This window comes from Chelmon rostratus, chromosome 6 (assembly GCF_017976325.1).
Source record: "Chelmon rostratus isolate fCheRos1 chromosome 6, fCheRos1.pri, whole genome shotgun sequence".
NCBI classification, from domain to species: Eukaryota; Metazoa; Chordata; class Actinopteri; order Chaetodontiformes; family Chaetodontidae; genus Chelmon; species Chelmon rostratus.
Genome location: NC_055663.1, coordinates 8,459,333 through 8,483,391, shown reverse-complemented (window position 1 = coordinate 8,483,391; position 24,059 = coordinate 8,459,333). Strand labels below are relative to the sequence as shown.

General features: G+C 41.3%; 1 protein-coding gene across 5 annotated transcripts in view; it reads right to left on the bottom strand.

The window, feature by feature from the left end:
* Positions 1 to 5,396: 5,396 nt before the first annotated feature.
* Positions 5,397 to 24,059, bottom strand: part of zc3h18 (zinc finger CCCH-type containing 18) — a 34,146-nt gene continuing 15,483 nt past the window's right edge. Inside the window, exons 10-20 of one of the 5 annotated variants that reach the window (XM_041939549.1) lie at positions 22,420 to 22,599; positions 21,134 to 21,259; positions 20,347 to 20,436; positions 19,746 to 20,012; positions 15,229 to 15,345; positions 14,653 to 14,661; positions 14,283 to 14,488; positions 13,400 to 13,611; positions 12,181 to 12,277; positions 10,459 to 10,555; positions 5,397 to 8,026 (exon numbers count right to left, since the gene is read on the bottom strand). In XM_041939549.1, coding sequence (XP_041795483.1) covers positions 7,804 to 8,026; positions 10,459 to 10,555; positions 12,181 to 12,277; positions 13,400 to 13,611; positions 14,283 to 14,488; positions 14,653 to 14,661; positions 15,229 to 15,345; positions 19,746 to 20,012; positions 20,347 to 20,436; positions 21,134 to 21,259; positions 22,420 to 22,599 — 1,624 coding nt within the window. In that variant the 3' untranslated portion in view covers positions 5,397 to 7,803. Of the gene's footprint in view, positions 8,027 to 10,458; positions 10,556 to 12,180; positions 12,278 to 13,399; positions 13,612 to 14,282; positions 14,489 to 14,652; positions 14,662 to 15,228; positions 15,346 to 19,745; positions 20,013 to 20,346; positions 20,437 to 21,133; positions 21,260 to 22,419; positions 22,603 to 24,059 lie in introns of all 5 variants that reach the window. The other 4 variants (XM_041939551.1, XM_041939548.1, XM_041939547.1 and 1 more) reach the window with 4 other exon arrangements.

Here is a 24,059-nt window from a genome sequence, read left to right as displayed (position 1 = left end):
GCGAACTATGACGTAATGCCCAGCCCAGCCCCTTACCCTCACCTGAACCATCGCACCTGAACACCTGACCCTTCAAACCGCGCGTGAACCCTCGAACCGTCGCGTGAAGCTCTTTGAAGCGCTAAAACTCAAACAGCTTCTCACAAAGAGAGCGCGCACGCATGCACGCACGCACACACACATACACACTGAGTGCCGGTCACAGTGTGAGAGTGCCCTCAGCAACAAGACAAGAAGCAACAACCTGTTGCTTGTGTGTGTGTGTGCAGGGTGGGGGTTAGGCAGTTCAGTTAACCCCTGATCTATTTATCTGTTTATATCAGGACCTTTGACACTGATATGAAAGATAACTTTTTTTTTGCTCGTGTGTGTCTCAGAACAAAAGCAGCTTTTTTTGTCTTAATTTGCATGTATTTGTTTGAGACCGGTTAGAGATTTGTGCATTTGTCTATTCAGAACTCTCAGAAGTAAAAAAAAAATATATATATATAACAATATATTTGTTTTAGTGAACAAAACATAAAAAAAAATCTATTTGTTAGTTTCAGAATGCTTGGAGATGTATTTATTCATATGGCTCAGACATTAAATAGTTTAGTTTAGTTTGTTTCATTCAGAAATAAACAGTTTAACAGTTTGTTTCAGAATGCATTTGAAAAGTTATTTATTTATTGCAGAACAGTCAGAAACAACAAACAGTTTTAACAGAGGAACGTGACTTGAACATTGACTTACAAAGAAAAAAGAGGAATAAAAATAAACATCTGAGCAACACCCAGAAAGACCGCAGCTCTCTGATTCTGTAAGGTTCAGATGTAAAAAGGACAAAAAAGGCTCTTTAACACTCTGTTTATTTAGGCTTTCTTACATAAACAAATTAAAAGACATCTATAAAAACGTCCACTCAGAGGCTTGTGTAAAGATGAGGTAAGTTAGAAATTCCAGGTCTGTGCCCACAGCCCCTCCCTGCCGTGTCAGACGTCAGTTCAGGTGAGGAGAAAAGAGAAAAAAAAAAACATGTTTCAATACAGCTTTATAAATAGCCACAGACTCACATCCCAAAATAGGATTTGTTTTTTTTTTTTTTTTTTTTTTAAATGTCCCTTGGTTTTTCTGCCAGGAGAATTTCCAGCAGAGTTTTTTGTGTAGCTGGTCCCTGAACAATGCCAAATCTCCTCCGACAGAGATTGGGTGGCAGCTATTAATAGCAACCTTTGTGGTCACGGTTTGTTGGCGCTGCGGCTGAAGGAAGCATTTATTGTCGCCTTTTGTCTGAATTCTGCTATCACCTTACGGTGCGTGATTGCACCAACACTGTTTGAGCAGTCACCCATGTGACAACAACCCCAGCCTTGAAGGATTACAACTCTCTCACTATCGCCTTTCGGATCCAGCTGCTGCAACAACAAACAACAACAATTTTGAATGTGATTTATTATTTGAATGACATCCAAGTCAGTGTTTTTCTCACCGGCCGCTACATTTCTGCAGACCTTTTTATCACCTTTCAGCTGATTGTTTTGGTTTTTGTTGCCCAGTTTCATTGTTTTGGTTCAGTCTCGCGGCTCGCAGGCAGCTGTCATCAGCAAAAAAAAAAAAAGCTATGCTAAACAGCGGCTGAAATAATAACTGCTTGAATTAGGTTGGGCAACAATTATGGTTCCTAGTAAAAACAAACAACAACAACACTGACTGTTAATAGGAAACAGGAAACCAGCAGCAGTCTCCGTGTAGAAGTAGACATTTTGGTGACCTCCAACCACTTCACCTTCCTCTTGTGGACTTTGTGGCTCTGTAGCATCATCACACAACTTCCTCCTTTCTTTCTCATCAGGCCTTTACCCAATCGAGGGTTTTTGTCACTTAAACATATAATAACAATGACTTTGGGGCCTTTGCTGTCCCTTTCTCTGGGACGACGGTCTCTCTCATTCCGCTCTCCGACCCTCCACCAGCGTACGCTTTTCACAGTCCACTTCCTCTTTATGACCAGCCGTAACCGCCTATGTGCGTTGTCACCTAACAAATGGCGGATGTTGAAAGTTTTTGTGTACACAGCTATGTTTATGCAGACAAATGGGGAATTAACTCTTACGAAAATAAAGCTTCAGCTTCATTTACAGCTACCTGCATAGGCCCCATGGTGAGGGCAGAGGCTACGCCTCCCCAACAATACCTACATGTTGAGGCTATGGGGGACCACAACAACTGGGATTGGTCGCTTGGGGCTGCTCGTGTTTTTCTCCTGCAGGTTGCTGTTGAGACAGTTTTAGGCAGAAGGTTGAAGGAAGATTCTTCTTTCCACTAGCAAAATAAAAAGACGCATATCTTACTCGGTTGGACCTTGTAACGTTTCCATATCACTTTCAAAACCAATGCATCCCTTCATGGTGTGTCCAGAGCAGAGGAGAAAGAAAAAATCCTGGCAATCACAGTAATAATCTGCCCAGCATTTACTCCCTGTCTTTTCACTTTTAATACAGGACAGCTGCATTTATGAATCAATGAACATCCCAAAACACAAAGAGGCAAACTCAGGCTGTTTGAGGGGCAGGGGCGCCAGCTGCATGCAGCGGGGCACCGGCGCATTCATAAAAAAGCATTCTAGACCTTTTCCTTACATGTAGGGCAGCCTGCATTGCTCTGCATCACATTTTCTCCACTTGCAGGGGCATCCTAGGGGGCACTACTGCTCGTGCTCACGGTCACTCATTAAGGCTTCAGCAGCAAAATAAGTTTCACCCGCGATGAAGCCGTCATCAATGGATGCACACACAGATTCAAATAAAGAAATCATTGAGACCTCTGTGCTCACGGTCGAACAAGAACAACATTTAAAGTCCAGAGTAACGAGGCGGGAACAAGGATCCCTGTGGCTCTCCGCTCACACAAACACATTTTGTGCTTGTATGAGTTTGAGTTCATCTTAGCTGGTGGGCGTTTTTTTGGTCGGGGGAGCACTCATACATGGACCCATTAAACAGAAAAACGTTACAACAATTCCTAATAAATGCAAATGTAAAAATTAACGTGACAAGCCTGCACTGTAAAAAAACTTACTGCGCTACAACAAAGAAAAGTACTGACACTGTTTGCTGTTGGCTGGCGTCACACAGTGTGTGTGTCCGTGTGTGTGATAGCAATGGGACATTTTGTCAGTGTGAAGGTCCAGCTATCAAGAGACGGGGATGTCCTCTTATCTCCATGAGTGTGTTAGGGGCATTTACAGTTAACTTTCCACTGGTCAGTCCCCATGGAGTATATTTAACAGTGTGAAGCCTCTGCAGACACTAACACCAGCCTCTTTTCGTATGTACGCAGAGCAGGGACTTCTGGGAAACTGGAGCTGGCAGCTAATGGCTGAATACTCATGCAAACATAACCTCTAGTTCATTAGCACACGTTTCTCTCCAGTCTGTGTGTTATAGTTCTGCCAGAATGTCTCTTTTCAGAGAGTCATTGTGGAGAAATGTCAGGTGAGGAGGACGCAGCTCAGTGCCACTGGAATTATTCAGGACAAATGTTATTACAAGCCCAAAAGCTACAGAGACCGAGTTCATTTCATGTCCCTTCACGGAAACATAATACGTATATCTCTACATAAAAAAAAGAGAAATTTAACATTTCTATTATCAGAAAAATCTCTTTCTTTTTTGCTTCAAACGAAGAAATGGGTCCTCATATTTGATATATTGAGGGAAAAATTAAATCAAGTTACCTCCAGTGGCCGTAACACAAATATTTTTTTCTGGGCTTCACAAACACCCCAAAATTACTTAAATTTGATCCATTCAGACCAAAAATCTGTCTAGAAGAGCTGTGTCTTTAAATATAAATATTTATTAAATATTTTCATACCACCTACACTATCCATATACATACATAAGATGTAGCCTGTATGTACAGACCTGATCAAAATCTTAAGACCAGTTGAAAAATAGCTAGAATTTACCTTTTGTGCTATAAATTTCGGATCGTTGAGCTGCATTAAGCAAGGCCTCTCGCAGTGTGCCATTGCTGCTGAGGTTGGACGCAGTAAGACAGTCTTTCTAAATGTTTTGAAAGCTCCTGAGCATTATGGAACAAAAAAGTCAAGTGGTAGACCCAAAAAATTACACCTGCGCTGAGCTGGAGGATCCGATTGGCTGTCCGTCAAGACACAGGGCGTTCCTCGACCCAAATTAAGGCCCTTACTGATGCCGACTGCAGCGCAATAACCATCAGACTGCATCTGTGGGAACCTCGAAGACCTCATATCCTTCAACGCCAAAAAACTGCCCGTTTAGACTTTGCCAGGGAGCATCAAACATGGGACACTGAAAGGTGGAAAAAAGTTTTATTCTCTGATGAGAAGAAATTTAACCTTGACGGTCCAGATGGCGTCCAATGCCATGACAAGGAGATCCCACCTGAGATGTTTTCTATCCGGCACAGTGGAGGGGGGTCCATCATGATCTGGCGTGCTCTTTCATTTAGTGGAACACCGGAGCTTCAGGTGGTGCAGGGTCGTCAAACGGTGGCTGGTTACGTGCAGATGTTGCAGCGGGCATCCCTCATGACTGAGGGCCCTCATCTGTGTGGTAACAGCTGGGTTTTCCAACAGGACAACGAAGCACTTTTTCAGGGAGAATAACATCACTCTTTTGGACCATCCCGCATGTTCCCCTGATTTAAATCCCATAGAGAACATTTGGGGATGGATGGCAAGGGAAGTTTATAAAAATGGCCATCAGTTCCAGACAGTTGATGCCTTTCGTGAAGCCATCTTCACCACTTGGAGCAATGTTCCCAACAGCTTCCTGGAAACACTCGCATCAAGCAGGCCCAAAAGAATTGTTGAAGTGATTAACAAGAACGATGGAGCTACTCATGACTGAGTCCTACTGAGAAGATTTTTTGTTTTTTGTAATTTTTTGAGCAATGATCTTAAACTTTTGATCAGCTGATAAACAGCCTATTTCAGCTTACTTGTTGTTTTCAATAAATTACCTGCATGCTTTTTGTCACACTCCCCCTTCTTGCTTTTGCATATTGTAGCTCTACTTAAAACCTCATTAAGATCCAAATGTGCAAAAGGTAAATTCTAGCTATTTTTCAACTGGTCTTAAGATTTGGATCAGGTGTGTATTACAACAGGAAGTGGCAGCAGAGTCTTTTTAATGAAACTTTAAAGATCGTCTCAGAGACAGACTTTAGATGAAGTGGAGCACCTTGAGTGAAGATCATGGTGTGTTTACAGAGAAAGAAGTTGGGATTTTCTGAACAGATTTCAGTGATCTTGGAGAAAGCGTGTATTGTGACTAATAGAGGAACTGCAGTCAAAGGCACTGTCTTCACAGGTTGAAATTGCAGAAGCTCAGTTCAGACCACAAATTTGCATGCTGAAGTTCAAGTGCAAGTCATGCATATGTCAGTATCAACCACATTCAGTGTCTTTGTGGTCCAGGCCAGAGCTGCCAGCCGTGTGAGTGAAAGCAGCTGCTTTAAAAATCCCACTGATCAGATTTGGGACGCATGCAGATCGACAGTGAATATCAGCGAGAGAGAGAGACAGGGACAGAGAGAGAGACAGACAGAGTCCAAGTTATGGAAAAAGAAGGAAATTTCTGTTTCAGATAAGGGTCATGGTTAAGACAAAAAAGAGATTCAGACTTGGATACATTTCAGCACACACACTCATGAAGAAATGTCTGTGTTTTTGATAGAAATGACTTATATTCACCAAGATGGAAATGACCAATTTATAAATAATTTAACCCGCAAAGTCTCATTTCCACCAGCCATTAGTTCAGTGTCTCAGTGATAAATTAATTTCAACATAAACGTTATTCATCATATTAAATGTTAAGTGGTTATAAGAGACATATTAAAGCAGGTGAAATTCCTTGGGTTTCACTCCTCAAGTTTAATTCATTGTTCAAAATTGGCCAAAACAAAACACAAAAATCATCAGTCTACTGTTTTGTTTTGTGAAACGAACTTTTGTCAGATTGCCAAGCAATTTGAGTTTCTATACTGAAGTGTCCACTTCAGAGAGAGAAAAGGAAAGCTAAGATGCACAGCTGCTTTACAGGATGAGTACATGAGGCTGTTAGAGAAATCCTTTCCAGGTCGTCAATCGACTGCTTCCTTCAACAGTACACACCCAAAACCAGTGACACGTGAAACAGTGAGAGCGTCACCCACAGAGACTCCAGACAAGAGCATAGGTCTATGCTAAATGCTCCATCAGCATGCTACCATTGGTTATTCAGCTTGAAACACAGACCACAGCTGAGGACGATGGGAATTTCATTAGTTTTGCAGCCATTTGGTCATGTACCCCACACTGGTTGAAAAAACAGAAGATCAATGTGATGTGGCTAAAAATTCTCTAATGATCAACGTTGAACTCGCCGTGGCAGTGGCGTGAGCACAGCGCTTCGGTAAATTCAAAGACAATGACACAGTGGCTTTTATTAGAAAAAACTGAAGTTAGTGAAATGGAACAGACATTTCACAACACTGCACCATGTGAATGAAAGTGAAGCTGACAGGGCCGGTGCAGGGTTCAACCGAACCAAGCCTTCAGTGGACAACTCCAACAAACACCAGGCATCAGCTGTCTACAAGAGACTGAAGCCCTGAGTGATACTGGTCATTTCTGAAATACTTTATGCTGAACAATGCAGTGTCCAAATGCTTTCATAGACATGCATGACCGCATCTGTATTTAAACACTTCCTTTCTCTTGTACAACGGCAGAGAAAAAGCAGGTGACTGACCTTCTCTTTATCAAAATAGTTTATTTAGAAGGCTTTTGTCACAAAAGCAAGACATATCTTGTCTCTAAATGTCCCCGTTCCACCTCTCATACTCCTCCAACTAAAAATGTGACACAAATAAAACATCAGTTTATCACTTGAGAAGAGCTAAGAAGAAAACAAAATGCTGCAGATTAAAAAAAAAAAGAAGCAATACTTCACATCACTGTTGTCTATAATCATACGCTTGAAAGAATCTGATGACTTGCTAGTATTGAACGAGGTGTGACAATGAACATTGCCCTAAAACACAGAACGCAGATGATTCATTGGTTAAAGATTGGCCCGCTGTGAGCAAAGTATGGGCTCGTGATCACTTACAGTGCCCAAATAGGGATGTTGAAGAGTTTGTAGATTTATACAAAGAAGCCTTGTGAAGGCCTGTAGGCTGTCAGTACCCTTTAGAGCTGATCCAACAGTCACATCACTCCACACAGAGGAAATAAAAGATGCGAGAACAAGGTGATAAAAGGGGGCAGAGAAAGACAGACAGAAGTAGTAGATTCAGTGTGTATAAATCTGTTATTCATCACACCACATGAGGAAGATGCTTCCTTTTCACTGAAGGAACAGAGTGAGAAGCAAGTGATCAAGTGCACCTTACTGCCCTTCTGTTTCTGTACTGTAAAGTCTACACAAAGTACACTCCATTCCTGAGACGCCCCTCCCTCACCAAATGCCCAAATGTGTCCTCCTGTTCATCGTTGATGAGGTAAACTGCAGCTGCGACATTCAAAGACTTTTAAGGGGAGCTAAAGTCGGGCATATGGGAGTGAACAACACTCTAGAATGGAGCAGAGTCAAACCTCTTCTGAGGGCAAACAAGAAGAAGATGGTTTTCATGGCGACCACTTCCTGTTCACTTACACAATAGCCTTTATACATGAACCATACAACATTTTCATATGTCCACTGAAGGCAGGGGAAAAACGCTGTTCCTCCGGCTCACAAGGCCGCACAGGCAGGCAGACTGGCGAACGGGCGAGGAGCGGGCTTCCTTTTATTTGGCGGGGATCTTTGCTCGTTTCCGGGCGATTGCGTCCTCCACGGCCTTCAGCTGTTTCAGCAGCTCCTCGCGGCGGGACAGCGTGTTGCTGGGTTTGTTGGAGCCCGAGCCGGAGCCCGAGCCAGCGGCCGAAGCAGAGCCCGGCACGGCCAGCTTGCCCAGCGGCGCTGCCGGGCCTTTCCCAGATGATTTGGGGGGTGGCGACAGAGGACGTTTTCTGAGGAAGAGGAACAAGAGTCATGCCACTTCATACAAGCAGATCCCATGACATGATGACATCAGATGTGTATAATTTGATCCCTCTTACACTGTCCTGCTGCCTCAAATACTCACTAAAATTAATGAAGAAATGAAAGCAGTTTCTAACAATATAAAGCAGCATTTCCTCCTGTTTGACTGACAGGCTGCGCCAGCTGTTCATGACTTCAGAGAATCCTAATTGTAATGTACCGTCTGCAACACAGAGATTTATGGATCACCTAATTAAAACTGGTTCCACCTGTTCCTATGTAGAGATAAGTTGGAACTACAGGTTCAGGTATGGTACGGCTGCATTGCCAACTGAGTAAGACACATAAACAGCTTAGGGTTGTCAGTTAAAGACGTGGTTAGGATGAAGAAAAGAAAAAGTAATAATGTTGATGACACATCTGTTCTGACACTTGATCGAAGTGGGAAGATTTAGAATTTCACAATAAGTTAATATACCTCAAATTACAAAACATCAGAGGACAAGACTAATTGCGCCATTTACATAACAACAAGCCATTCTGTATGAATAACAGTGACTCTGGAATAAATCTTTGTCAGTGTATGCATATATGATTAAAACACCTACACTTAGAAAGAACTAGCAGTTATTTTTAGTGACTTTCTGTTCACACAGTTGACTGCTTTTGAATGGGCAGCTGATGGTTCCTTGCAGCACACTGACAAAAAGTGTTAACCCAAGTTTTAATGGTGCTAACCCATCTAGAAAAACACTTGTTTGAAACTAGCTAGTAGTTACTACACTTCACACACAAACTCAGAGATGTGTTGAGTACTTGGTGCAACCTCTTCATCTGTTTTAGTGAATTACTGAGGTATTCAAAGTGACACAGTGTACTTTGTTTTTACATGTACATCATTAGTTGGATTCAATGGGCTTGAGAGCCACAGGCAGGAACGAACGAGCACGTTGTTGGCTTTGGTCTTTTCATGGGATTTGCTGGCAATAAAAAACAGAACAGTGCAGCCTTTTCCTTCAAATAGAAGAGACATTCAAAGTTCTCAAGTGCAAAACTGCTTACACAGTGTAACTGTTCACATCACAGGGTGTGGGACTGCCATGACTAAAGACAGCTGATGCCGCTGGTTTTCATCTGCATTACCTTTAGACTGAAAATAAACTCTAAAAAATTCTAAATATCAGTATAAGTACAATGATTTTTAAGAACAGTCTTTGAAAATCATGACTTATTTGTGCTGCAAACACAAATTTCAAATAGAGCTGCAGTGATTCATTTAACGGAAGGAAGCGGCTCAATGGGCCAGAATGAGGTCCTAAGCAGGTTTCAGGTTTCACAAAGGTGAGCACATTCATTCAGCTACTTTCTCTGTTTACACAAGGAGTGAGGCCAACTACACACTTGTTTCATCATCCCAAAGCCTGCAGCATATCAATAACTGCACACTCCACTCCACCACTCGTCCCCATTTCATTGGATTTGAATGAAACTGTGTGTATGTGTTCAGGAGATAGCCGAAGTAATTCAGTTTCATCTGCATTACTCAGGCATCTTGAGTGATAAGCAAATATGTGACGGCCACTTGAACCAATCAATATGGAACTTCAGATTTTGGTTAATACTTGAGCCCAGACTTAAACTGGTGAAATAGTCGACTGGGCCTTTCAGGTCTACAACATTTCTAGTATTTGTGTCGCCCCCTAATAGATGGAGCTCAAAATGCTTTGGTCGGGGTCTCTTGCTCATTTATGATATAAATGTGTATATCAGTCCTGCAGTGCTGTACATCCATTTTGGTGCTGATGGAGTCAAAATCCAAAAAGTCCTATTATTACTGGTCTTCAAATCAACATCAAAATAGCAGAAAAACCATCAAGGCCCCGTCAAGCCTTGAATCCTAAAGAAAGATGATTGGTACAGTCATGACAGGGATATGGCTGACATATATACAAGAGGATAACACATGCTGCCAACTATCATGAAACCTAATATGACACAATATTAGTCACTGACAGTTTTCACATCATTTCATCTTCCTCTATGCTTTGGACCTGAACTGAATCTATTTTGACCTGAGCTCTACTACAAAGCACCTTTTTCATACTGGGGAATATTGGAGAATATTATGACACGTGCAGAGATGGTGTAATATTTGTGAGCTTCCACTTCTGTGGCATGTTCCTCATTTTAAAATTCTAAAAACTTGTGGTCAGGCAAACTTCATGCTCTGAAAACCCTGATGTGTTTGACACCTGAGACACAGCTGGTGATGACGATGATGTGTCAGAAAGTTGACTTTAGAATTTCCACATTTCTCGCTGAATGTCCTGTTTTTTAAACTACTCTCGACATCTGTTGTTGAATGATAAAATGTTAAAGGATAGTCATACAGCAATCACATGGTCAAGGTTGCACCTACCTGTCTCCCTGGGGGGGCACTGGCCGGGGCCCTTGGCCCCTGGGCCGATCCATTCGAGGAGAGAGCGGGGGCCGGCCAGGTATCCTCTTATCACGACCTGAAAAACACCATCTTCAGTAAATGCGTACATGTACATGTACAAACTGAAAACATAACTGTCGCCTGCATGGAGGCATAAAACAAAGTGATTCATGTCTTCCAGACCGCTCATGATAGAACTGACAGACACAGCTGTGAATCATCAGTATAACTCTGACCATACACATTGTGTTTTTTGAATAATCACAGCATGGATAACGTAAAGATGAAATAACAGCGCTGACAATTGTGGGAAGCCCGCATTGTGTCAACTTTGTCTCCAGAGTAACTGTGGCAGGAAACATAAACGCTGGCTGTTCAGGTGGGAGGAAAAACAGGACCAGATGATTGGCCGTAAATGCATTAACAACAGTCATAAAATCAACACCGTGTTAGCTTTGAAAGATCATTCAGAAATCATTTACCAGCCTAATACATGTGGAAACCACGCTGAAATCCATTACATGGCATTTGATCAAATAAATTATGTTTTTGTTATTAACAGATGATATAGAATTACATTTTCTAATAGTGAGGACTGAAGAGCGACATATTATTTCTCTTGATAGCAGGGTTTATACCGTTCTTCTTGAGCAATGGCTTCATATTAATATAAAAGAAAAACACAGCAAAGAAACGTTCAGGTGATCAGCTAATCTACATCAGACCAGAAAGGCAACTCCTTCAGCACAGATTTTCATGGGAGGACAGAGGATGAAGGCAGTGGGATTAAGACGATTATCATAGTGTAAATTATGACAGCTCTTACATTGTGATAAGGTAACTATGGGATGAAAGGCAATGCTAGTTTTAAGAACTGCCACATAAAGCAAATCAGATTTATCATCATGAATATCATCTCTGCTCATGATTTCTGAAACATTTTTTTGCTTCTGCTAATTATTTTCATTATCAATTCAGTGAGAGGGTTGTTCAATATGTTAAGAGTGAAATAAATAATTGAATAAATGTGCAAAGTTTACAGTGAAATAAACAGAAATGCAAGCCAGCACATTCAATGAGTTGAAACCAGCTAATGTTCAGCATATTTAATTGATACAATCATACAAAGATTTCTGTGGATTTTAAAAAAGTTGGGACGCTGTTTAAAATGTAAGTACAAACAGGATATAATTGCTTCACAACTACCTGTGAGCGTCTGAGCCTTTCCAGGATGCTCCTGTCATACCCAGTCATGATACTATCACCTGTTACCAATCAACCTGTTTACCTGTGGAGCATTTCACAACTTTCCCAGTCTTTTGTTGCTCCTGTCCCAACTTGTTTGAAATATGTTGCTGCCATCAAATTTATAATATGCGGATATTTACAAAAATCAATGAAGTTGATGAGATCAAACATTAAACATATTGTCTTGTCCTGTTTTTAATTTTTTACACAGCATCCCAACTTATCAGGGTTGTATACCAATTATTAGAGATGTCAAATAAATGTGACTAAAATGTCTATGTTTATAAAGATCTTTTAGTCAGGATGTACTACTGATAGTACTAACAATGCAGATAAAACATAATTGTACTGTACTTGTGGAATCTGACCAAAACGTCCCATCAGAATTAATTCAGGAGAAAGGGTGTTAACAGGAGAAGTTGTGTGCATGCCGTTAGTTAGCAGATTTCTCACCTCTGTCTGGAGACATGGCCATTCTCTTGCTGAGGGGGGAACCCGGCCTGTCTTTGTCTGAAGGCAGGTACCTCTTCCTGTTGCCCTTATCTCCCTGCTGAATAGAAAGAGTCCAGCTGATTTTTTCTACATCCAAAAAAATCACCCAAGTAATTTGCAAGTAGGCTTACCGAGTGTTTTTCAGAGGAAATACATCTGTACATTGCTTCATGCAAGTATGAAACTACACTGACTGAACAGAGGAAGTTTTTTTTACAAAATCCTACCTCATAAAAGTTAAAAGAATAACCAGTAATTTTGGGAAATATGCAAATTTGCTTTATTGCAGAGCGAGACAGACTATATCATGTGAATGATTTTATGCTACTCATTGAGCTCAAGGCATGAATTGATTAGTTTAGAATAATATAAAGACTGGAAATGGGGAAAAAGCTAAACAAAATCCACCCACTGCTACCTCTAAAGCTTACTAATTAACATGTTGTTAAACCATACAAAACATGCAAAACCATAAAGTTGTGGTTTTATGGGGGGTTATGTGCTGGACTACTTCTTGGCAGCAAGCAGTGACTTCATGGTGTGGACTAACTCCATGACTAGACCGCAAACGTCACAGCAGCAACAAGCTCGCTTGATGCAGGCATTCTCGTGACACAGAAGTAACTGTCTATACCAGTTCCACCTTGTCTGCAAATTTCAAAGCAAGGAGCGGCAACGGAGCAGCCAAACCCCCCCCGTGCTGTGGCTCCTTTGAGGAACAGGGCAGAGTGTGAGTGTGCGTAGCGAGTGAGTGGCCGAGGAAGAGAGAGTGTGTGTGCTGGTGACACCTGTCCCCAGATTCAGACAGTTAATACTGACAGATAATTAGTGCCTTGTCCCTTGAGAAAGAGCCCACATGCTTAAACACACACCAGCAGCATACAGCACATCAAAAAATGTTCAACAAATCATGGCTACCATACAGACTGACTACCTCTGTCTTTACACATCAAATGTCTGAATTTCTTGTTGTTGTTGCTATCATTAGCTTAGTGACTGTAAAAAAGTCAGTGCATTCCTTTAACAGAAAAAAAGATGGTGACAAGTTTATCTAGGATATCTTACGTCCTTGGTACAAAAGACCTAAATCATCTGTTAGACTTAACACTAAATGAGAAAACTTGCTTTGTTCAATTTGTGTGAATAGACCTTTAAAAATGGGAAGAAAGGTAACAGTAACCTTGTTGAGGAGGGTGAGTTTAATGTCTTTGTGGGAGCCTGAACCTCCATAGCTTCCTGGGGGCCCCATGGCGCTGGGTGGGGGATGTACAGGGTGGCCACCCCTGCTGCCAGGTCCTGATCTGGGCATGGGGTTGCCTCCTCTAGGTGGAGCACCAGATGGGTCGATCTTCCTGCGCTCCTCCCTGAAGGGTTCATCTTTCTTTGATCTCTCTGTGATGAGGACAGGAAAAGATGGGAACCAATGAACTACGTAACGCAGGAAAAATTCACAAAATATTCAAAAAGTTTTATGAATTTTATACCAATTATAAATTTCAAGTAAGCAAATATGTGGAAGGATAAATATGGAAATGAGCCATTGTCAATGAAAATCACACTTCCTTCACACATTTTTATATTAAAATCCTTCCAGTGGTGCATAATCTTTGTCTCTGGTAGGATTTTACTTTGAAATATCTACAGGAAGTGTTCAATTTAATTGACAGTAGCTCAACTGAAATCATACAAAAGAACTGTTACAAAAATGGGTAGAATTAATTGTTGAATGAAACTGTTATTTGTGTTAAAAAGAGAAACTGAGCAGCAGAGTGCTGAGTATGACATGACTTGCTGTACTGACTGAATTAGTGATATGGGAATATACAACATGCTGAATTTACCAAGAGAGCTGATGGGGTACAGGTAAATCCATCCGATCAAAATGTCTTCATTTTCATCTGGTATTTATTTGTTCATGGTGGCTATCATTTGAGATGTGGCCATTGCTTGCATATTGGATTATTTGAGAACTTTTTATTTGCATGTTACACTGTTGTGTATCAGCCAGCCTATGTGTCCTGTGTGCCTGCTGCATGGGGACTCCACACGTTGCCCACACTAACCCCTGTTCTTGTCTCTGCCATGTGGAGGCCGGTCTCGCGCAGCCCCTCGCTCCTTGCGGGGGTGATTTGGTGTGGGCGAGCGGGAGCTGGCAGAGGACACCGGACTGGCCAGGTCAGCATACATGTCATCTGAGTCTGCACTACGCACAGAGCTGCTGCTGGATGACGCTGATGACACTGACGACACACTGCTCACGCTCAGTGACCTGCAGCAAGAGACAACAGTTTGACCTTAAGCTACGATTCTCAGACACACAGGAAGATAAATGGGGCATTGCTTGACTGATCGCGCTGTCATCACAGTTGTGTGTATACAACACAACATGCTCACATGTCTGTGCGTACACACACACCCCGAATAATAACATACCTGGATTTCCTAGAGGGTTTGCCAAAAGAGACGGCACATGAAAGCAAGAAAGAAGAACACAGAAAGAATCCAAGTTAGGCTGTGTAATCATCTCTGAATGACTCATTATACGTGCATGTAAATACCATAATATTTTGGATACTTAAGCTTACAATATGACTGCAAAAGATAAATAAGTTCTGACAGGACCAAAACCTAAAAACCACCAGTTGTAAGTGCCTTTACTTAAGGCCACAATAGGAACTAAGGTCTCTGCATTCATAAAACTAAACAACTAGTTAAAGCCCTTTCGGATACCAGATGGAATAACATGAGTCCAGTTTGGCATTTTCAAATAGTCTTCAGATGAACATCATACACAGTATGTGTTGACATATCTGAAGTGACATTACATGCCAATATGCTTCATGTCCAGCCTTCTTGAAAGTGAGATGGTAAGGTTAAAAAAAAAGTTCACACAAATAAATAAGACCATTTACATAAATTAATGATATTCAAAAAACAATTTATGATCATCAACATCTCTATAAAAGGATCAGTTCTGTTCACAACATGGGTGTTCACTCAGGCAAGCACCTGGATTTCCTGGATCCGGAGCGTGAACGCGACAGGGAGTTGGAGGAGGATCTGGATCTGGAGCTAGAACCAGTATAACTGCTACCACTTCCACTAACACTCCCACTCACAGTTCGCCTGGAAGAGACAGACAAAGAACTGAGAACATAACAGGTAGTTTTTTGTGAAACCAAAGTCGACTACCCAGCTCCTTGTTTAGCAATTATTACACATATCGGCACATTTTTAAAAGAAACTCGAATTACCGACTGACGTTTGTTTGCCTCTGCTAACCAGTCAAGTTGCACTTTACATCCATGTCTGTTCAGACTCTTGTAACATATGTAGTGAAGACTTTGAAGGGATTTAAGAGAAGGTATTAAGTGCATTTTTTAGTGAAGGGGAACTTACCACCGCACTAACATGCATGAATGCAGTGAATCATTTCAAGAGAGAAACATGCCGTCTTCTCTTAGAGACTATTTTTACAGAGGGAGCACAAAGGACTGATAAGAGAGCTTCATCACGTGAGCAACCTTTACACCTTTATATGGTGTGAAGGTTTTTAAGTGTACGTCAACTAGCTCATTCAGGTTTCTCAGAACTGGGGTATGGGCTTATCCAGGTTTATGAAACCAGTATATAATATTCAAATTCGCAACAATGGAGCTGTGATCCACATTGTAAAAGGGGGTCCCCTCTGTATCTTTTTTAAAGTACAGGGACTTAAAAAATGTGTGACTTGAAAAAATGTGTTATGTGTTACATTTTTGTGACTTTGAATGGTATAGGAAATGTTGATCTAAAAACTGTTTTATTTCAATTTGGACATGCTCTGTTTTAATTTGTTACACCACTCTGACATAAACATTTGACACTCACCATTTGGCTTATTGTAAAGCCAGTTGAGGCTTCATTGGCTAAGTCTTTTTAACATCAGACATTTTGGCTTGTCATAATAGGAAAAGTACAGGTGTTAATAACATAAACAAAGTGTCACAGTGATTCGTGAAAATGTGACTTTGAGCCAGCATGCAAAATAGCAGGACTCTGAAACTGGAGCAGCTCCATAAACACCTGTTTGAATCATTCTACAGGTAAACAGGTTGATAGTAGAGGTGATAGTATCATGATTGGGTATGAAAGGCACAGTCGTTCACAAGCAAGGAAGAAGTGAGGTTCACCAGTTCGTGAAAAACTGTGCGGACAAATAGTCCAACAGTTTAGGAACAACATTTCTCAAAGCATAACTGTAAGTCTTTTCTGGATTTCACCATCTACAATCCACATTATTATTAAAAGACTGAGAGAATCCAGAGAAATCTGTGTATGTAAGGGATAAGGCCCTAAACCAGAACCAAATCGGTAATGGTATGATGGTGTGTTAGTGCCCTTGGCAGGGGTAACTTACTGTATACATCTGTGAAAGGACCATTGATACTGAAAGGTACACAAAGGTTTTGGAGCAACATGCTGCCATGCAGACGACGTCTTTTTCAGGGACGTTCCTGCTTATTTCAGTAAATGATACCAAACCACAATCTACACGTGTTACAACAGCCTGGCCTTGTTGTAAAAAAGTGCAGTACTATACCGTCCTGGCATATATAGTCATATATCATAGTCATATATACAGCATCAATTGCATTTCTAAAACAACAACTAGTGTCCTCACTTCCCAAATGCTAACTGAGTGTTAGACAAGGTGATGTAACACAACGGCAAACATACCGACTGCCAAACCTTTTTGGAACATTGCAGGCATCAACTTCAGTATGCATGTATACTTCCAAAAACAATAAAAATCATCAGTTTGAACATTAAATATATTGTCTTTGTACTGTATTCAACTGAATATAGACCAAAAAGGATTTGCAAGTCGTTGCGTTGTTTCTTATTTACGCTCTACCTAGCATCCCAACATTTTGGAATCAGGGTTGTACTTCAAAGTTTGGGGTGTCACAACTTTTTCCGACCAGAATCAATGAAATCACAAGTATGGGTGTGCAGGGATGCAGTCCCTGTCCCTTTCTGTGGAACTCCAAAGAAGGAACTGTCATGTGTGTCCTGACAACACTGTGTTCTGTGTATCTATAAATATCTGTGTTGTGACACAAGGCTAAGAAAAGACTAAATTTATTTTGATTTTTGAGCTGTACCATTGTGGTGAGCCACTCCTTAAAGACTACACACTACAACTGCCTCCTTCAACATGATCAGAATGTTACCCCATCCCGCTGCCCCAGCAAGTATCTCTAACCTTAAGTATATAATATCTGACACTGAAACTGGTTTTCCTGGATAGTTTCCACATGTGACCCATTCTGCCCACACTCTTGATGAAAACAGCCTCACACACCCTAACTGTTTTTCCCTGCCCTTTAACTGTTCTTCCTCTCTGGCTGATGTTGATCTCCGTCACACACACACACGCACGCACATCCACCCACAAAATGTGTACAAAACTCACAAAGATGTAGTTTTTCCTGTATCCATCCACCCACTCCCACACGCAATCTGTGTTGTCCTTCCCGAAAATACGGTAGCTGTACGCTACACCTCCAGTTTCATTTATGCCGCACACAAACACAAATATGCAGATGTGAATGTGTTAAGAAACACAGTTCTGTTCAACAATGCCATCCGCTGTTGAAATACTTCCATGCAAATGTGATCCTACTAAACAAACATGCCAGCAGGCCAAAATTATCCCACTCACATGCACACACCTGAAACCAGACTCCAGGTTTCATGTAGTTTTCCTGTATGCCCACTTTTTACCCACAAGGAATCCTGAACAGGTTTTCAATGCAGGGTTGATATATGATGGAAACTCTATAAATAGTAACATCTTAATTACTTTACCTGAAAACATCAAAGACATCGTCTCCATCACTAAACCGTAGCAATTCAAAAAGAGTTCAGCGTACAACAGCTTGTATGCAAGTGTATCAAGATATTTACAAAAAGTAAAATGTATGGACTGATTCAACAACAGTTTAACAACAGTCCTGCTGCTTCCACTCGCTTCCACACTTTCACGCCAGGCTTATATTTTTGTACAATACTCGGGTTTAATGTGTTTGTATGCATATATGTACATATAAAGTAAGTTGTATTTTGTCTAAATTTATTGCATGGATGTTCTACCAGTCTGTGGTAGCGAGTGCCCTCCTGTACGCAGTAGTGTGCTGGGGAAGCAGCCTGAAGAAGAAGGACGCAGCACGCCTGGACAAACTAGTGAGGAAGGCAGGCTCCATCGTTGGCACAGAGCTGGACAGTTTGACATCTGTGGCAGAGCGATGGTCACTGAACAAGCTCCTGTCCATAATAGACAATCCAGATCACCCACTGCACAGCACCATCTCCAGGCAGAGGAGCAGCTTCAGTGACAGACTGCTGTCGTTGTCCTGCTCTACTGACAGACTGAAAAGATCGTTCCTCCCCCACGCCGTACGGCTCTTCAACACCTCTCGAGGAGGGCGACAAAAACAATAACCAACACAACAACTCCGAACCCACTACACACCTACACCACACATGGACACACGCACTTTATCTCACACACATCCATATGCTGGACTCCATCACACACACACATCCATATGCTGGACTCCATCACACACACACATCCATATGCTGGACTCAAACCGACTATTGCATACTGTTACTTTGCACAACTGCACTACTGCGCACATATTTAACTGCTCGAATGTTTAGTTCAGATGTTTATCCTGTGGTTCAGATGTTTATCCTGTATAGCTTAGTTCTTTATTTTTATTTCACTATTTTTTTGTGAACTACAACTACATCAGCAATTGACCTACGGAAGAAGCTCTAAAAGGGTCTCGTTCCTGTATGAATGACAGCTGAAGTTACAAAGACCTTATCCACACATCCACAACTTTCAAAATTCAGTTTACATATGAAAACGGCGTGCATGTGCACATATGTGGTCATTTAGATGCTGTTAGCCCTTATTTAATCCCTAATCACTGTAAATCTGTAATCTAACTTCTGATCTAGCTATCAAAAACACATGGCATTGTGATTTTATCTTGGCATAAGACAACTGAAATGAAAAAGTCTGAAGGTGTTTATGGTGATCGGAGGGTGCTGTATTTTGTCTTAAACATAATTCTACTACTTGTCTGAGTTATTGGAGACCTGCCGGTTTTCCTTTAACTGGTTTGCTACCAATTGTGTAATGCATGTCAGCTAAAATGTTGAAAATGTCACAACCTCAGAATGCCCCTAACAGATGGTATGACTAGTAACAGGTCACACTGGATTTTAACCAAGTCAGTCCACTCTAACTTCAGACTCGAACTGTAGTGGATTGACTGGAACAGAACCGTTCCTTTTCCTGATGCTGAACATTATCAGATTCCTTTTGGAATGTAATTCAATCCAACAGATTTTCAATCAAATCTAACCCATGGCATATAATGTAATGCATCAAAGCATTATCATTTTGTTTAACAGCACTTGTACCGCTGCCTCAAAATGAACCGAGACCTTGGAGGTGAGGCACCTACCTCCGAGGAGAACGTTGCTGTCTTTCTTTCCGCCTGTCTTCCCTCGGGTTGGGAGGTTTTCCAGGTTCCCTTGGTGGCATGGGTCTTCCTGCTCCACCGCCCCCTAGGCCTCCAGGCTCACAAGGATTGGTGGGAGGCTTCCCTCCTTCTGACAGGGTTTTGGGAGGCCTGCCCTGCAGTCCTCCAGGTGGAGTAGGACTGGGAGCCTTCTTCATGGGAGGCTTGTCCCTGCGAGGAGGTGGCATGGCACCCGGCTTCAGTGGCATGCTTTGGGAAGGAAAAGGCACTCCTTGTTTTTTCAAGCATGCAGACAGTGATGTACAGGCATATGCTAACAACTAGCAAGCCAATGGTAGAGCAGATGCGATGTTCAAGCTCATGATCAATAAATAACAACGATCAGTAAACAGGCATGATGCAGTGTGATGTGGGAGCAAATCCAAACTACAGACTTCTTACAAGAATTTTGAATTTTCATTACTTACTATCACACGCACATAAAAATTGGACACTAATTACAACATGTTTTTAAGACAAAACTAGGGTGAAAGAAGATCATTTAAGCATGGCTGACTATGGATTAAATAGATGTAAGATTTACCCTTTAGTTAACACAGGAGGAAGGTTCTGGTTCTTAGCATTCCTTGGTGCTGCTGGACTCGGTGAGGGAGATGTGGAGAATGACCGAGACCTATAAATCAACAGCAAAGTAGTCATGAAAGTGTCATTATGTGGCTTAATTTCAAGATTAGATCACATCACACAAGTATACAATGGTTTATAATGCTACATTATGTCATTCAGAATAAAAGCACATCACATCATCTTCAAGTGCAAGCTAATAAGCAATCCAGGAAATACAGGTCGTGTGTGTAGTCAACAAAATGCCTAGTGAGGAAAATTGGGTGGATCTCAGAATAGGCTTTTCATTGAGGATATTAAGTCTTAAACCTGCAATAACTGTTTTTGGCCACTATCTATCATGAGATAAGCATCTCCTGGCTGTACTTCATATTTAACGGACAAGTATAAGAGTTATGTTGATCTTCTCCTTTAGCTCTCGGCAAGAAAGCAAACAAAAGATATTAGGACATTAACAAGGTTAAGATATTTTTTTAGTTTTCTGAAGAAAACATTTATCTCTATTTATTTCTAACCTTTGCTGTTAAAAACAGACACAAAAGATGGAAACAGCATTGTCATTGCTAAAATCTTTACATAAAACAGTGAAATCCCAGAGAAGTGGGAAAACTATAAACACTGTATAAACATGTCTGCAGGTTTAACAGAAGTGGAGGAAGGACTGTTTGATAGGGTTTTTTAGCTCCGGTGCAAATTCAACAACTAGGTGTGGTGAGATACAGACAGGTAAAAACACTCTTGTGTACCTCGAGCGGCTGCCACTGAAGGAGCTGCGCTGGGAGGAGTGGCTGGAGTAGGAGCTGAACGAGGAAGAGCGGCTGCGGGAACGAGACGAACCAGAGCCTGTGTAGGATGAAGAGCGAGACGTAGACCTGCAAAACGCACACACACACAGCACATGTATTCAAGATTAACACAAACCACACTCTGGCTGTGGTAAATAAGAAAAATAAGGGTGGAAATAAGAACAAACATAGCAAAAAATTCCAACTGTAAACGTTTAAAGTGTCTTTTGCCCAGCAGTAGTGGATTTGAGGTTATTGCACATAATAACTATACACTGGAGTTGTACAGTCTGACAGCGGTGGGAATGAATGACCAATGCACTCCCTGCATTTTCTTTCGTTTGTGACACTGCTGCTATGGCTACCAAAGCATCTTGAACTTCTCCTCTAGTGGACTGTGATTTATAAAGGGAACATTACCTGCAAGCGGGTGCTCGCATGGTTTTATGAGTCTGGTTTTTGAAAACATTTTTTGGAACCTACAATTTTCGGCTTTTGTGCACACACACTTCCAGTATGGATCCTTGGCACTGTATTATAAATGAGAGCCCAGAGCTGGAGGATCCTCCCACTGTGTGGGAGCACTGCCAGTTTGTTACAGTGAAAATGGACAATGATTTGTGTCAACCTGTATGTCAACATTGTTCAGCTGAAGTCAGGCATGTCTGTAGAAACATTTCAATCACATCATTTCGACAGCATTGCCAAAATGAGTTAGATGAACCAGACAAAGACTGTAAGGCGAGTCCTCCCCCCCCCCCTGCATTCATGCAGCCTGCTGCCTGTAGTTTCTGCTAATTCGGACAGTGTCAAAGCAATTATGAATGATACAGGCGTGTTAAGTGTATAGTTGGAGATATGGACTGTACTCAGTCTAGAGAATACATGATTTAAGTATATAGTTAGTGCTCATTTTAGTTAGTTCATTGTGCCCATAAGTGAGCACAAGCTGCAGTTGTTCAGGTATTATAAACAGGCCAGAGTCTTACGATGGAGCATACTGACAGTTATGTTAATTATTTTTGTCATATATTATTTTGTTGAATGTTTTGAAATAAGTAACTTTCATTTTAAAATATAAACATTACACATCTACATTTAATTTCTACAGTTACATTCCAGCCTAGATGCTTTTTCTAAAGCACATTAACAGAAGGTTATAAATGCTGCTTGTTTTTCAAATCATTAGAACTTCTCTCCACATCACGATCACATAGGACATCTGGACATAAAGGAGCATTTCCTACCTGGAGGAGTTGGACAGAGAGATGGAGGAGCCTGAGGGCCTATGCTGGCGGCGGCCTCGTGGAGGGGACCCCAGCCCGGGGCGTCTCCTGGGGGATTTGGACCGACGCCACGGGTCTTTCCACTCATCTGGTCGCCTCATGACTGGAACAACCTCCTTCTTTGAGGGAGGCTCCATCGGCCTGCTGGGAATATTGAAATCATGATCGACAGTTGATTAGCTGTTCCACTCGAAGACCCAAAACATTGAGAGAATAAAGGGGCTGAGAATAAACAACAAACTTATCTCTGATAGTAAAAATTGCCAACAACGCTTTTTAGTAGAGTCAGAACTTTGTAGAGCCATTTTAAAATCAGTATAGCTTGCACACAACAGGGTGGACCAGAACACTCAAAAGTCTATTTTATACCAGCGGTTAAAGGTGACATATTAAGCTCTCTGTTCTGATTGGTCAGATACTCTGGCTGGACAGTCTGAGCATCACACGCACCGGGCATTCATTCTAACTACATTCATTCTTACTACAGTGCTAGCTGAGCAGCCATTTTGAGTAAGAAGAAGGAAGATGAGGAGGAAGACTATTAGAAATAAAACCCACAACCTTTGCCACTAATGGCACGTTGTGATCATGTTGAGCTACCTCGAAAAAATTGTGATCTATCAAGTAAGATGCCCATGTGATAAGATTTAAGTTGGAAAAAGCACGCACATCCTAAATCAAAGGATAAGAGAACATACGAGTTACATCAGCCATCATGATGGTATGTACTTTAATTTATGGGTGAGGTGTTCAAGTGATCAGAGACTCCAATACTAGCATAGAAAAATAAAAATAAAGCACAAGATGTAGAAAGAGTGGAATATTAACTGCTAGAAACTATGAACAAGCTGGCCACATCTAGCTTAAAGCTGAACTGAACATTTTTGTTTCACTTTACACACAACCGATAAACCAGCTTTGAAATGTCACACCGTGTGGCTTCATCTACCAACAGTCGAGTTTCAAACAAAATACGCTCCCAAGTTAATGTAGGCAATCTGAGTGACAATTACAAATTTTCAGGACAACATAAATTATTTCCAAGACATTTGGTCATTTTAGTCAATTTCCAGGCATTTCCATGTTTAGAAAACCAGTCTCCATAAATGTACAGGTTTTCCAGGAAGTGTGGGAACCTTGACTGCATCACTTCCTAGTCACAAGCCTCACAGTCAACTATAAAACCAGTATAAAAATATAAAATGAAAAACTAAAAATAATATCACAACATAAGTAGACAATAAAAATGATGACAAATAAAAACCAATGAGGTGGCACCACTATCACATCTTGGAGAAACACATTATGCTCAGCTTGGAAAACCTCATAAGATGTACCAGCCTGAAGCTTGTTTTAAATGGCTACATGTCATGCTCCTTCCCTGCTTAACGAATTGTTAAGACACTAGCACTCCAGTAGAGTCAGCACATGGGCCTCAATAAACAGTAACCGTCGCAGTGCAATGTGAAAAGCCTTTAAATGGCTTTAAAACCCACCAAAATCAGATATATCATCAAAATCTGAACTGAATCCTGGTAATCTTATTGCTGCTTAATTGTATTATTTCTCCATCTTTTTCTCTTTAGTAATACTTCTGTTAT